Source organism: Sinocyclocheilus grahami, unplaced genomic scaffold (genome assembly GCF_001515645.1).
Source record: "Sinocyclocheilus grahami isolate Dianchi unplaced genomic scaffold, SAMN03320097.WGS_v1.1 scaffold1402.1, whole genome shotgun sequence".
NCBI classification, from domain to species: Eukaryota; Metazoa; Chordata; class Actinopteri; order Cypriniformes; family Cyprinidae; genus Sinocyclocheilus; species Sinocyclocheilus grahami.
The window spans coordinates 208,430-221,958 of NW_015506581.1; the positions used below are offsets into that span (position 1 = coordinate 208,430).

The following is a 13,529-nucleotide window of genomic DNA, read 5'->3' on the forward strand; positions in this document are numbered from 1 at the left end:
TGTTATGTTATGTTATGTTATGTTATGTTATGTTTGTGCACACCCCTCATCAAATGCACCCCATGCATGGGTGGCAAACATCTAGCTCTCAGTGTGCATGTGTGATCATGTGTTTTGTAGGTGAGCATGATTTGACCAAGTACAACATGTTCCTGGATCAACATCCTTGTTGATCCTGGAACATCAACCAATCAGAATTGAGAAATACTGTAACTTTTCAGGAAATGTAAGTTTTAGGCTTACAATCAGGATTAGGTGCTTCTACACCCTTGTTAATCAGCTATAATTTCCCTTTGATTTTAGGAATACATTATGGGTAAGGTTAGGTTTAGGGGTGGGGATTGGGTTAAGTCTGTATTTTTGGACAATAATGTTGATTTTTGTGACAGGAACATGTCTTACTTTGCAAAATCACAGTGACCTGTTTTGTATGCATATGAGTGTGTATATGAGGTATACGAGTCACTGGCTAGAGGCTGAGGTGCTCATACCACCACTGAGCTCTGTGTCCCGCCATATGGTGGAGACCGCTGGGACTACATGGGGAATCAGGCCAGACTAATCAACTAGCCCCCCCCCCCCCCCCCTCCTTTCTGCTTTTTTTCATCTTCTGCCGAACACAAGCAGATATTTTGAAGAATGTGGGTAACCAAACAGTTGTTGGTTCCATAGGGTGGAAAAAAATTCTATGGAAGTCAATGAGAACCAAAAACTATTTGGTTACCCACGTTCTTCAAAATATCTTCTTTAGGCACAACAAACCCAGCCACATTCTAAAAACCCGGTATACATTTCAATGCACTGGCAACCATCCACAAACAACGCCCTAACATTGTGGTTAGTGACTTGCGCAGGCAAGCACCACTCACATTTTCTTCAGCAATGAAAAGAAAAAGAAAAAACGTATTAAAACTATTGCAAAGTCATTAAAAGTGTGTGTGCATAGAAGAGTAAACCATCTAGCATGATGTCTGGTTGCAATTGTCTGTTTGTCATAATATTTCTGTTCCCCCAGGTATTAAAGCATGAATCCAACCCATTGATGTGGAAGTCTATAAGTCCATTCAGCTACTGCCGAGCAAACCAGTGCAGAAAAAAAAGAAACAGCTGAAGTTTTTCATTTCCAAGGATGCCAACTGACACTCTCCAGCCATCTTCACGGAGAATAATAAGGCTGGCTGTAGCTCCTGCCACTCCAAGTTGCAACGCAGAGTCCAGTTGTCCAGTCAAAACATCTCCTGGGATACGCAAACCAAGTGCGGTGGAACGTTTGGAAGCAGACAAGGCCAAGTACGTCAAGAGCCAACAGGTGGTTTTGAAGAAGCAGCAGCCAGTTATTTCTCCCTCCAACAACAGCCAGAATGTACAAGTTGCTCAACAGCCATCAAGGAAGATCCCTGCAAGACCCACAAAGTCTGAGACGCCACCCCTTAACATGGAACATCTTTGCAAGCTGATTGATGGAGTCAGTGATGCCACAGTTCCAGTGGTTTCTACACAACCCAGCAGCAATGAGAAAGATGCTACAGATCCATGCAAGGCCACTTCTCCAACACTGGAAGAACCTTCTCTGGGGTCGACTTCTGCAAGTCAAGGAAAAGCTGCAGTAGAAGCCTCAGGGGTAAGCGGATGTTCTACCATGACAGTGCGGAGAGTCGACGTCAGACCCCAGTTACCTCAGATGAGGATGGCCGGTAGACCACAGCTACAGAACCGCTCACTGGTGCAACAGACCATGCAGCAGGTCCCAATGCAACTTCTGCGCTTACTTAGACCGTACATGCAGTCAAATCAGCAACCAACTGACTTCAAAAGGCTCCACAATGTCCCACAAACAAATGTCACCAGAGGACCTATTAAACCACCAAACTGTGCTGCGCAAACCTCACCTCCTTTAAAATCCCCAACTAGCCCACCTCTACCCCTCCCCATAAAACCAAACACAGAACCATTATCATATCCCTCACCGACCCCACTTACTCCAAACTCCATTGATTCACCCCTAGCCAAAAATTACTTCCAGTCTCCGCCATCTCCAGCCATCACTCGCATCTCCTCAACAAGTTCCAGGAAGCGTCCTTCACTGACACGCTCAAAATCGGACGTCAGCGACTGCTTTTCACGAGCAGGAGCAGAGCTTGAGCGCTTCTTTAATTATTGTGGCCTTGACCCATCGGATTTAGAGGAGTTAGCAAGACCGGGTTCTGACATTGTGTCCGTTTCACGTCTACGTAGCGCCAGTGCCCCGGCATCCGAACGTTCGGCTGAGGGTGAAGTTGAGGAAGAAGCAGCAGCAAAAGACGAACGTCCTGTTTATGGTGTTTCCGTCATTGAGAGAAATGCTCGAGTGATCAAGTGGCTTTATGGGATGCGCCAGGCCAAAGAGAGGCCCAAAGTGGCCGATATGTAACAAACAACCACTATCCAGACTGAAATGTAGTACAAAATGCTTACTTTTCCCATTTAGAATTTTGTCGCTTATCTGTATACTTTAAAGTTGTCTATAGTTGAATCTGCTGTGCATGTGTCATATATGATAGCTTATACATCGTTGTCAATTGCCTTACTGTAAACACCCGTGTTCTCAAAACAATAACTACACATGCATGGTTGCATTGTTATGGTGACCACCAAAGACATTGTTGTCTTTTTCAGCAATGACAGTCTGTACTTGACAGGCCAAATCAAACAATGGCAGGAGTTTTGGTGGAGATATGCACAATTGATGAATGCAAAGTTATTTGTGTCATCCAAAAAATAATTTGTTTTACTGTGGACCTTATTGCAGCTAAGCTTTATTGCTTGTTTTAATATCTTGTGTCATGTGATGACAAATAATATGTGAATATTTCTATAGTTTGTCAAAATCTTAAAACTAATTGGTTGACTCAGTTGCCTCAGATCTTTATTATGAGACAGAAGGGGGTACAACTTTGATGTTTTGGTAACATTTGGTACACTGAATGCAATGGTACACAACATATTTTGTGTATGATTTGAGCAGAAGTGAGCAGATTTGATCTGTCAAGATGTTTGTCAACAAATGGCAGTCCAAAAACCAGTGTTGTGTTGTACTGACAAATAGACCGTTTTAGAAAACTGATCTTAAAGAACGGGAATAAAAATTAATTTACCCCAGAGCTTTTCTGTTTTGTTATTGTATACTATGTAACAGTTTGGACTGTAACAAATACAGTTGCTTGAATTGGGGTGGTGTCAAAACTGGTGTTTCCTCTGGCATAAAAATAACATTTAAAAGAATACAGTATTTGAAGGTCGCACTCGCAACGGGGTTTTTTCTTTCTGTTTTCACTTTATCATCATTTCCTGTTATTATGGCCAGGAAAAATGTGGGGGATGTAGTTACTTTTTTAGAACATGGTTTTAACCTTGTGTCTAACCTCTGTATTTCCATCAAAGTTGTGGAAACACTTACCTTCTCTTGTGCCCAACCTATATATCTCTTAATAGTTTGTGAATGGCACAAGCATCTACAAACAACCTGGGACTAAGTTTTCTGTTCAAGGGGAAAGTGATGAAAACAAATCTCTGTAACTTTCCATTTCATGGGTCACACAGGAGTGAAACTGGGTTCCTGTGGACACGACTTTAGCTGAATTACTTTAAACTGCAGCACGACAAACTACAGTTTCAAAGTTGCTTCTCCAACATTAAAGAGAACCATGTAATTCCCATTTCCAACTTACTGTAAATCGCTGTCGATCGATGTAACGTCACAATAATAGGTGCCAGCCATTTTACAAATTCTAAATAAATTATTTAATTCCCTATATAATGCACACTTTTATACCCATAATGCATTGTTATAGTGTACAACTGACAAATTATGATAATTATGATAATTTATTATTTTTATTGTTTTTATGATTAAACATTATGAACTATATATTAAACTGACAGTATGTAGTTATAAAGTAACTGTATTATTTGACAAAGACATTGTTTTTATTTACTTATTTATTTTTTCTGGTGCATGGTATTTATACACTCGTCCGAACAGGGTTATTATAGTTCACCAAAAGTAAAACCATACAAGAAAATAAAAAAAATGTGTTACTTGAAATACAGTAAATATTAACTTAAAATATTTAAAAAAATTGATTTCAGCTAGCTGTCAAGGAACATTTCTAATTTTCATTTAGTTTAACTTGATGGACTAAAATAACTATATACTGAAAATGAAACTATATAGACTTTAAAAAAAAAATAGATAAAAATGACAAAATGAAACAAAAGTACTACTTTTAACAAAAACATTTAAAACAATTTCAACCTATTGATAAAACTAGAATAGTATCTAAAATAAAGTTGCAGTAAACACTCCAATGTCATTTTTAATCCAAAAATGATGGTAATTAAAAATGGTATTGAAAATGTTACGTTTTAACTACTAAACTACGTCTAACTATGAATTCAATCACTTTAAATATGTCTATTTATGCTTCAGTTTTGATATTTTCAAATACTCCAGTAGCTCCCACTGGAATCCCTCAGCAAAACCTAATACAATAATTTAAAAATTCATAAAAAATTTACATAATATGCCATAAGATTTTAAGAATGGAATAAGATCCTTCTTGATATACTGACATTCTTAGGATTTTTGCCTCTAACTGAAATACTTTCTCCAAATCCAGAAAGTAACCCAACAAATGAACGTTTATAATGAAAAGCGATTCATTAAAAAATAAACCAATGTTGTTCTACAAATTGTAGGTGATCGCTCAGTGGTAGAGCATTGCGTTAGCAGCGCAAAAGGTCGTGGGTTCAATTCCCAGGGAACACACACACTGGTAAAAAAATGTATAGCCTGAATGCACTGTAAGTCGCTTTGGATAAAAGTGTCTGCTAAATGCATAAATTAATTATTAAATTAAATTGAGTTTACTTAAAGTAGTCCCTGTGTGCCTGACAGCAGCTCTAGTTACAGTGTGCTGTACCTGTGGGAGGATCAGTGAAATCAGGATTCAGCTGGACTAGTTTCACTGCTTTCACTCCACTTAGTATTCAACAGGCACAAGCCAACCGGTTATGATTAAAGATCAAAACAACAGACCACAAGACCAAACAGGCTGCAAGATAGCTTACAATCAACACAGCGCTCGCTGACCACAGTATGCCGACTGCTACAACACGGCTAGATAACGAACAGAGTGTTTTCACTTGCATCAGTGATGAACACGGCAACAGAGAAAGACAAGAGGCCACTGTAAGAGCATCCATACAGAGCATACCTCTTTTAAACTTTTGTATGCTTTTTCATTTTTTAAGAGGCTGACGTCTCTGTCTTTGCTCGCTCTTTCTGTGTCTTCACAATAAGGTGAGGCCTCCCCTTTCCACAAAGCTGTGTTATGCAGTAGGCGGTGTCCCATATCAGATGACCGTTTTTCACTACAGATCTTTCTGTTAGATGTAGTACAGGTAAGAATCTACCTTTGGCTGAATTATAGTCCAAAGACGGCTTAATGATTTATATTTATACAGTCAAATGCATTCTTATTGCAGACCATACTTGCATTTGCCATCTGCTCTACTTCAGTCTCCCAGTATTCTGTATATTAATCTAATAAAACCATTTCCTTCTGTTGAAGCCCGCCCTCCCATTTTTTCAGTTAAAAGTCAACATGAAACATATTCACAACCAGTTTGACTCCTATGATGTTTTGTATTTCTATGTGAATCTGAAAAAAAGATAAAAAGCGCAGGTCAGGACTTGACTGGATCGTGTAAGTGACCAGAATTGCTCAAATAATTCCTAAAAAACGACATCGTTATTGGTTAAAAATATCTTTTAAAACACCAGCGCAGCCAAAGTGACATTAGCGAGGTCATTTCAGAGATGGAGCAAGTTACTACATTTTGATGGAATACTATGTAAATAAACTTGGAATAACCAAGAAGGTTTATAACACCTGGAAAAAGCAAAGAAAGATGGAACAATGTCAGCCCGTTTCACACTTTTATGAGCCTCCAAACAAGAATATGGCATTGCAAAAACATCTATTAAAATATAATGAAAGATTTGTTAAAGTTGTCATAAAACCTTGCCAATTTTGAATGGCTATCAATGGGAAAAAATAATATTTGGGGGATTTTCATATTTTAAATGAAAGCGTAGTTTCACTTTCGAGAGGAAAGAGTACTAACAAATCCATTTAATCTTAAGTTAACTTACCTTAAGGTAACTGCCTTGTGTACTAAAGTTATGTTTTTGTATAGAAGCATTTAATCGCAGCAATCTCATCTCTTTAGTGGAATCTCCCGTATATATTCCCGTATTTACCCGGTTTGCTCTTGTTTGGTGTGCAGATGGAGGCTTTGATTCTGTTTATCAGTCATGCCTGGGATGCCGTGGCTGATCCCGTTGTTGGGTATCTAGTGAGCAGGAGCAGCTGGACCCAAATCGGCAGGCTCCTTCCTTGGTGGGCAGTAAGAGTTTGTGACATGAATGGTACTGCATATTTTAAATAAAATATTACTTATTAAAATCATATCATTACAAAAATAAAAGACTGTTTTCTGTTTAATGAGATCCTAAACCGCTCTTCTAAACAAATTCTGTTCGATTTGGGAACAAATTGCTCAGACCGGTTTGGTGAACTTATTCAATGGATTCATTAAAAATATGAGTTTTCATGAAGGAATGACAAAATATCCTTTTCATAGACCAAGAGGATGCTTTTCTTCAGGCAGGTTGATATATATAGTGGGTAAGGAAAACTCCACTTAGTATTCAACAGGCACAAGCCAACCGGTTATGATTAAAGATCAAAACAACAGACCACAAGACCAAACAGGCTGCAAGATAGCTTACAATCAACACAGCGCTCGCTGACCACAGTATGCCGACTGCTACAACACGGCTAGATAACGAACAGAGTGTTTTCACTTGCATCAGTGATGAACACGGCAACAGAGAAAGACAAGAGGCCACTGTAAGAGCATCCATACAGAGCATACCTCTTTTAAACTTTTGTATGCTTTTTCATTTTTTAAGAGGCTGACGTCTCTGTCTTTGCTCGCTCTTTCTGTGTCTTCACAATAAGGTGAGGCCTCCCCTTTCCACAAAGCTGTGTTATGCAGTAGGCGGTGTCCCATATCAGATGACCGTTTTTCACTACAGATCTTTCTGTTAGATGTAGTACAGGTAAGAATCTACCTTTGGCTGAATTATAGTCCAAAGACGGCTTAATGATTTATATTTATACAGTCAAATGCATTCTTATTGCAGACCATACTTGCATTTGCCATCTGCTCTACTTCAGTCTCCCAGTATTCTGTATATTAATCTAATAAAACCATTTCCTTCTGTTGAAGCCCGCCCTCCCATTTTTTCAGTTAAAAGTCAACATGAAACATATTCACAACCAGTTTGACTCCTATGATGTTTTGTATTTCTATGTGAATCTGAAAAAAAGATAAAAAGCGCAGGTCAGGACTTGACTGGATCGTGTAAGTGACCAGAATTGCTCAAATAATTCCTAAAAAACGACATCGTTATTGGTTAAAAATATCTTTTAAAACACCAGCGCAGCCAAAGTGACATTAGCGAGGTCATTTCAGAGATGGAGCAAGTTACTACATTTTGATGGAATACTATGTAAATAAACTTGGAATAACCAAGAAGGTTTATAACACCTGGAAAAAGCAAAGAAAGATGGAACAATGTCAGCCCGTTTCACACTTTTATGAGCCTCCAAACAAGAATATGGCATTGCAAAAACATCTATTAAAATATAATGAAAGATTTGTTAAAGTTGTCATAAAACCTTGCCAATTTTGAATGGCTATCAATGGGAAAAAATAATATTTGGGGGATTTTCATATTTTAAATGAAAGCGTAGTTTCACTTTCGAGAGGAAAGAGTACTAACAAATCCATTTAATCTTAAGTTAACTTACCTTAAGGTAACTGCCTTGTGTACTAAAGTTATGTTTTTGTATAGAAGCATTTAATCGCAGCAATCTCATCTCTTTAGTGGAATCTCCCATATATATTCCCGTATTTACCCGGTTTGCTCTTGTTTGGTGTGCAGATGGAGGCTTTGATTCTGTTTATCAGTCATGCCTGGGATGCCGTGGCTGATCCCGTTGTTGGGTATCTAGTGAGCAGGAGCAGCTGGACCCAAATCGGCAGGCTCCTTCCTTGGTGGGCAGTAAGAGTTTGTGACATGAATGGTACTGCATATTTTAAATAAAATATTACTTATTAAAATCATATCATTACAAAAATAAAAGACTGTTTTCTGTTTAATGAGATCCTAAACCGCTCTTCTAAACAAATTCTGTTCGATTTGGGAACAAATTGCTCAGACCGGTTTGGTGAACTTATTCAATGGATTCATTAAAAATATGAGTGTTTTTGAAGGAATGACAAAATATCCTTTTCATAGACCAAGAGGATGCTTTTCTGCAGCAAGTTTGATATATACAGTGGGTACGGAAAGTGTTCAGACCCCCTTAAATTTTTCACTCTTTGTTATATTGCAGCCATTTGCTAAAATCATTTAAGTTAATTTTTTTTCCTCATGACAATGACCCTAAGCACACAGCTAAAATAACGAAGGAGTGGCTTCACAACAACTCTGTGACTGTTCTTGAATGGCCCAGCCAGAGCCCTGACTTAAACCCAATTGAGCATCTCTGGAGAGACCTAAAAATGTCTGTCCACCAACGTTTACCATCCAATCTGACAGAACTGGAGAGGATCTGCAAGGAGGGATGGCAGAGGATCCCCAAATCCAGGTGTGACAAACTTGTTGCATCTTTCCCAAAAAGACTCATGGCTGTATTCGATCAAAAGGGTGCTTCTACTAAATACTGAGCAAAGGGTCTGAATACTTAGGACCATGTGATATTTCAGTTTTTTTTTTTTAATAAATCTGCAAAAATGTCAACAATTCTGTGTTTTTCTGTCAATATGGGGTGCTGTGTGTACATTAATGAGGAAAAAAAATTAACTTAAATGATTTTAGCAAATGGCTGCAATATAACAAAGAGTGAAAAATTTAAGGGGGTCTGAATACTTTCCGTACCCACTGTATATGATACTGAAAAAAAAATGTCATTCATCCAATTAAAAAAATGTAGGGTAATGATTCACATCTATATTTTTTAACTTGAGCCAATGAAAAATAAATAACTTGCCCTTATATATTTATATTTATATATATATACACTACCGGTCAAAAGTTTGGGATCAGTAAGATTTGTAATGTTTTTTTAAAGAAGTCTCTTATGCTCATCAAGGCTGCATTTATTTGATCAAAAATACAGAAAAAAACTGTAATCTTGCAAAATGTTATTACAATATAAAATAATGGTTTCTATTTTAATATCCTTTAAAATATAATTTATTTCTGTGATGCAAAGCTGAATTTCCATCAGCTATTACTCCAGTATAAAGTGTCACATGATCCTTCAGAAATCAGTCTAATATGCTGATTTATTATTAGAATTATCAATGTTGGCAACAGTTGTGCTGCCTAATATTTTTTTGGAGACTGCGATACTTTCTTCAGGATTCTTTGATGAATAAAAAAGTTAAAAAGAACAGCATTTATTCAAAATATAATCTTTTCTAACAATATAAATCTTTGCTATCACTTTTCAATTTAACACATCCTTGCTGAATAAACGTTTTAATTTCTTTCAAAAAAAAGAAAGAATAAAAATTTGCTGACCCAAAACTTTAGACCATTTAGACAAAAAAGGTTATTCTATGGCATCGTGAAGCACCTTTATTTTTAAGAGTGTAGTGACACTACACTTGCAGGAAATCCAACACTTGCAGGAAATCATAAAAGTAGTTCAGGCCGCTTTATGCTGCTTGACATGACTCATCTGGTTGTTCCTGTCTCAGGGCTGTGCTGTCAATGCCATTGGCCATTCTCGCTTACATTTTCCTTTGGTTCATACCCCACAATGCCATGAGTTCAGCTTTCAGTGTGGCCTGGTACCTAACCATCAGCTGTCTTTTTGAGACCTTCATGAGTGTATGACTTCCTTCCTTATTCTCTCAATCACTAAAATATGCCCAGTCCTTTTACCACGTGATGCTTTTTATGTAATAGCAAAATTAGCTGGCTTCCTTTAGCGGCACTCTAGTGTTCATTATTGAGGTCAAACGACTGTTACATCACACAGCTTCCCCCACATGTCTTTCAAAGTGAACGTTCTGCTCCCTGCAGTGCTACAGTGTTCCCTATACATCCCTCAACATGTTTCTGGGAGGAGGTCAACAAGACAGAGACTCTGCCACAGCTTACAGTGAGAACACTTCAATCGTCAGCTCTCAAATATTCAAATTCTGTCATCATTTTCTCAGAACCACCTTGTTTCAAACCTGACGCTTTTTTCATGGAACACAAAAGGAGGAATTCTGAGGAAATAATATGGGAAAGAGTCAGAACATGCTTCAAATATTCACCTTATGTGTTCCACGGAAGAATTAAAGAAATTCATACAGGTTTAGAACAACGTTAAGAGTGAGTTTTAGTTTTTTTTGTTGCTATTTTAGCCGATGTTTGTTTGTGCTATGCATTCTTATTTATTAAAAATGTTTTTCATTCATTTACATAAAGCTGAAATCAAATAAAATATAAATATAAGATGAAAAGGTTTAACATAAACGTAACTACTTTACGAAAATTAGATACATTGCCAACTAACTGAAATAAGTATACAGGTGCATCTCAATAAATTAGAATGTTGTGGAAAAGTTCATTTATTTCAGTAATTCAACTCAAATTGAAGCCTGTCTGAACGTGGACCAAACACCGGATCTCCCACACAGCGCTGCGCTGCACGAAACTGTAACACGATAACACCTACACACCACCAGCACACTGTAAAATACTGTGTAGTGCAACTCTTCTGATGTTACTCAGGCATTTTACTATTTATAATTACTGGCGTTCGCTGAGGAAAGCATTACTTGTAATACTGCTCAATCTGAACAAAGCCATAAAGTATTTAACCTTAGGGTGTAATTTTGGTTCTGTCAGTTATACAATTACTATCAATCTTTTTAAAGCAGTTTCTATGAGTAATTTGCAGATTGTTTTGGCGCCTCAGGGACTGTTAGTCTATGGTGTGAAATTACACATTCTGTCTGACATGTAATCCAACTTTTAACTCTTGTAATCTAGCTAAATCACTGTTTGGAAACACGGTTGAAAAGTTCCTTATATGTAGACTGTATAGTATACTGTAGACCCCCCACACTTTCTTTAGGGAGGTCTACTAAAATCCCTGTCATTTGCGATCTAAGACTGTTTACATATAACTTACTGTACGTATATGTCTGCGTTTCCTATCAGAGAACGGCCTTTATGATATCAGCACTGGTCATCATTGGCGCGCTCTTCTTTGTTTGCTGTATGGTGCCGTTCCTGGGGGTCAAAGAGCAAAGAGGTGCGGTGTACATTTTTGCACAAATAAGAGTCAATTCCAAAAATGTTTTGTGTTGTCAGATTCCCTGAATATATTATTGAGCATGAGGGTTTGTTGAAGACTCTTAATAATAATTTTATAGTAGGCTACATTTTGCACATGTTCATCAGCGAGACAATATGTAACTAGCAAATTCACTGTTTACAAATAAAATCTTAATTTTAGTTTTTTGTTTGTTTTGTTTTTGTTTTGCCAGATTCCCTGACTTTTAACAACATTTAACAACAATATTGCTTTGAACTGTAGTGAATTCACTGTTTACAAACAAAATCTTAATTTTTGTTTTTTGTTTGTTTTGTTTTGCCAGATTCCCTGACTTTTAACAACATTTAACAACAATATTGCTTTGAACTCTAGTGAATTCACTGTTTACAAATAAAATCTTAATTTTTGTTTTTTGTTTGTTTTGTTTTGCCAGATTCCCTGACTTTTAACAACATTTAACAACAATATTGCTTTGAACTCTAGTGAATTCACTGTTTACAAATAAAATCTTAATTTTTGTTTTTTGTTTGTTTTGTTTTGCCAGATTCCCTGACTTTTAACAACATTTAACAACAATATTGCTTTGAACTCTAGTGAATTCACTGTTTACAAATAAAATCTTAATTTTTGTTTTTTGTTTGTTTTGTTTTGCCAGATTCCCTGACTTTTAACAACATTTAACAACAATATTGCTTTGAACTCTAGTGAATTCACTGTTTACAAATAAAATCTTAATTTTTGTTTTTTGTTTGTTTTGTTTTGCCAGATTCCCTGACTTTTAACAACATTTAACAACAATATTGCTTTGAACTCTAGTGAATTCACTGTTTACAAATAAAATCTTAATTTTTGTTTTGTTTTTGTTCTGCCAGATTCGTATTATTGAGCTCTTAACAACATGGTAGGTTACATTTTAGGCATGTTTATCAGTGAAACATTATGGGCTTGAATTGTTTATGAATAAAAAGTGTTTTGTTTTGTTTTTTGGCCAGATTCCTCAAGGATAGTATTGAGCATGAGGCTTTATAACAACATTAAATGATAACTTTATTACAGGCTACATTTTGGACGTTTATCAGTGAAAAAAGCTGGGCTTGAACTGTAGTGAACACATTTGTTTTGCTAGATTCCATAAATATATCACTGAACATGAGACTTTATTGAAGACTCTTAACAATATTCAACAACTATACGGCTTTGAGCTGTAGTGAATTGATTATGAATAAAAACTTTTTTTGTTTTGTTTTGTATTATTGTTTTTGTTTTGTTTTGCCAGATTCCATTAATATATAATTCAGCATTAGGGTTTGTTGAGGACTCTTAACAACACTACAATAATAACTTTATAGTAGGCTACATTTTGTTTATCGGGCAGTGAACCAATACTATAGTGAATTCATTGCTTACAAATAAAATCTCATCAAACTGGCTCTTAAACTCTTCACCAGTTCAGTGTCAAATGTCATGGCTTTGTACAGATGTATTGTTGTTTCTCTCTCTGGCTCCTGTAGGGGCTCTCAGTGGTCAGAGTCACATGCACACTACATACCTGAATGCTGTGAAGAAGCTGATTGGCCATGTGTCATACCAGAGTCTGGTCCTCGGCTTCCTCTTCTCCACTGTAGCTTTTCATGTCGCATCTCTGCTTTAACTATAAAGTACATGTAAAATTAGAACTAGAACAAAAACACTATGTTGACAAGCAACTGTAAGTGATAAAAATTAAAACCCTATCTTCTATAATGTATAAAAAGGTGGTTTCATCATTTCTATTATGGTTATTTGGAAGCTATGGACTAATACAGCAAATAACTTCCATTTTTATATGAGAGTGCTCCTTTGTAAGGACGATATGTTAGGCTAAAATGTTTTTACTTGATGGTTACACCACATAACATTTCAAACTTTTGAAAACCATATCAAACCAACGTGAATACAAAGAGTACATTTCTAAGAACTCGGCACATGTCTTTTAAACTAGATTTTTATGAGGCGTTTCCTTTTCTTCATCTTGGACACTCTTATTTATCATTGGCCATTAATCATTGATTAAACTTCTGCACGCAACTA

General features: G+C 36.7%; 1 protein-coding gene and 1 pseudogene across 1 annotated transcript in view; both read left to right on the forward strand.

Moving 5' to 3' along the window:
- Window positions 1-3,136, forward strand: part of LOC107570008 (protein FAM110A-like) — an 11,161-nt gene extending 8,025 nt beyond the window's left edge. Inside the window, exon 3 of the mRNA XM_016256204.1 lies at window positions 1,016-3,136. Coding sequence (XP_016111690.1) covers window positions 1,130-2,410 — 1,281 coding nt within the window. The 5' untranslated portion in view covers window positions 1,016-1,129 and the 3' untranslated portion in view covers window positions 2,411-3,136. The remainder of the gene's footprint in view (window positions 1-1,015) is intronic.
- A 3,727-nt stretch (window positions 3,137-6,863) lies between these two features.
- LOC107570002 (sodium-dependent lysophosphatidylcholine symporter 1-B-like) lies at window positions 6,864-13,180 on the forward strand (annotated as a pseudogene).
- Window positions 13,181-13,529: the final 349 nt, after the last annotated feature.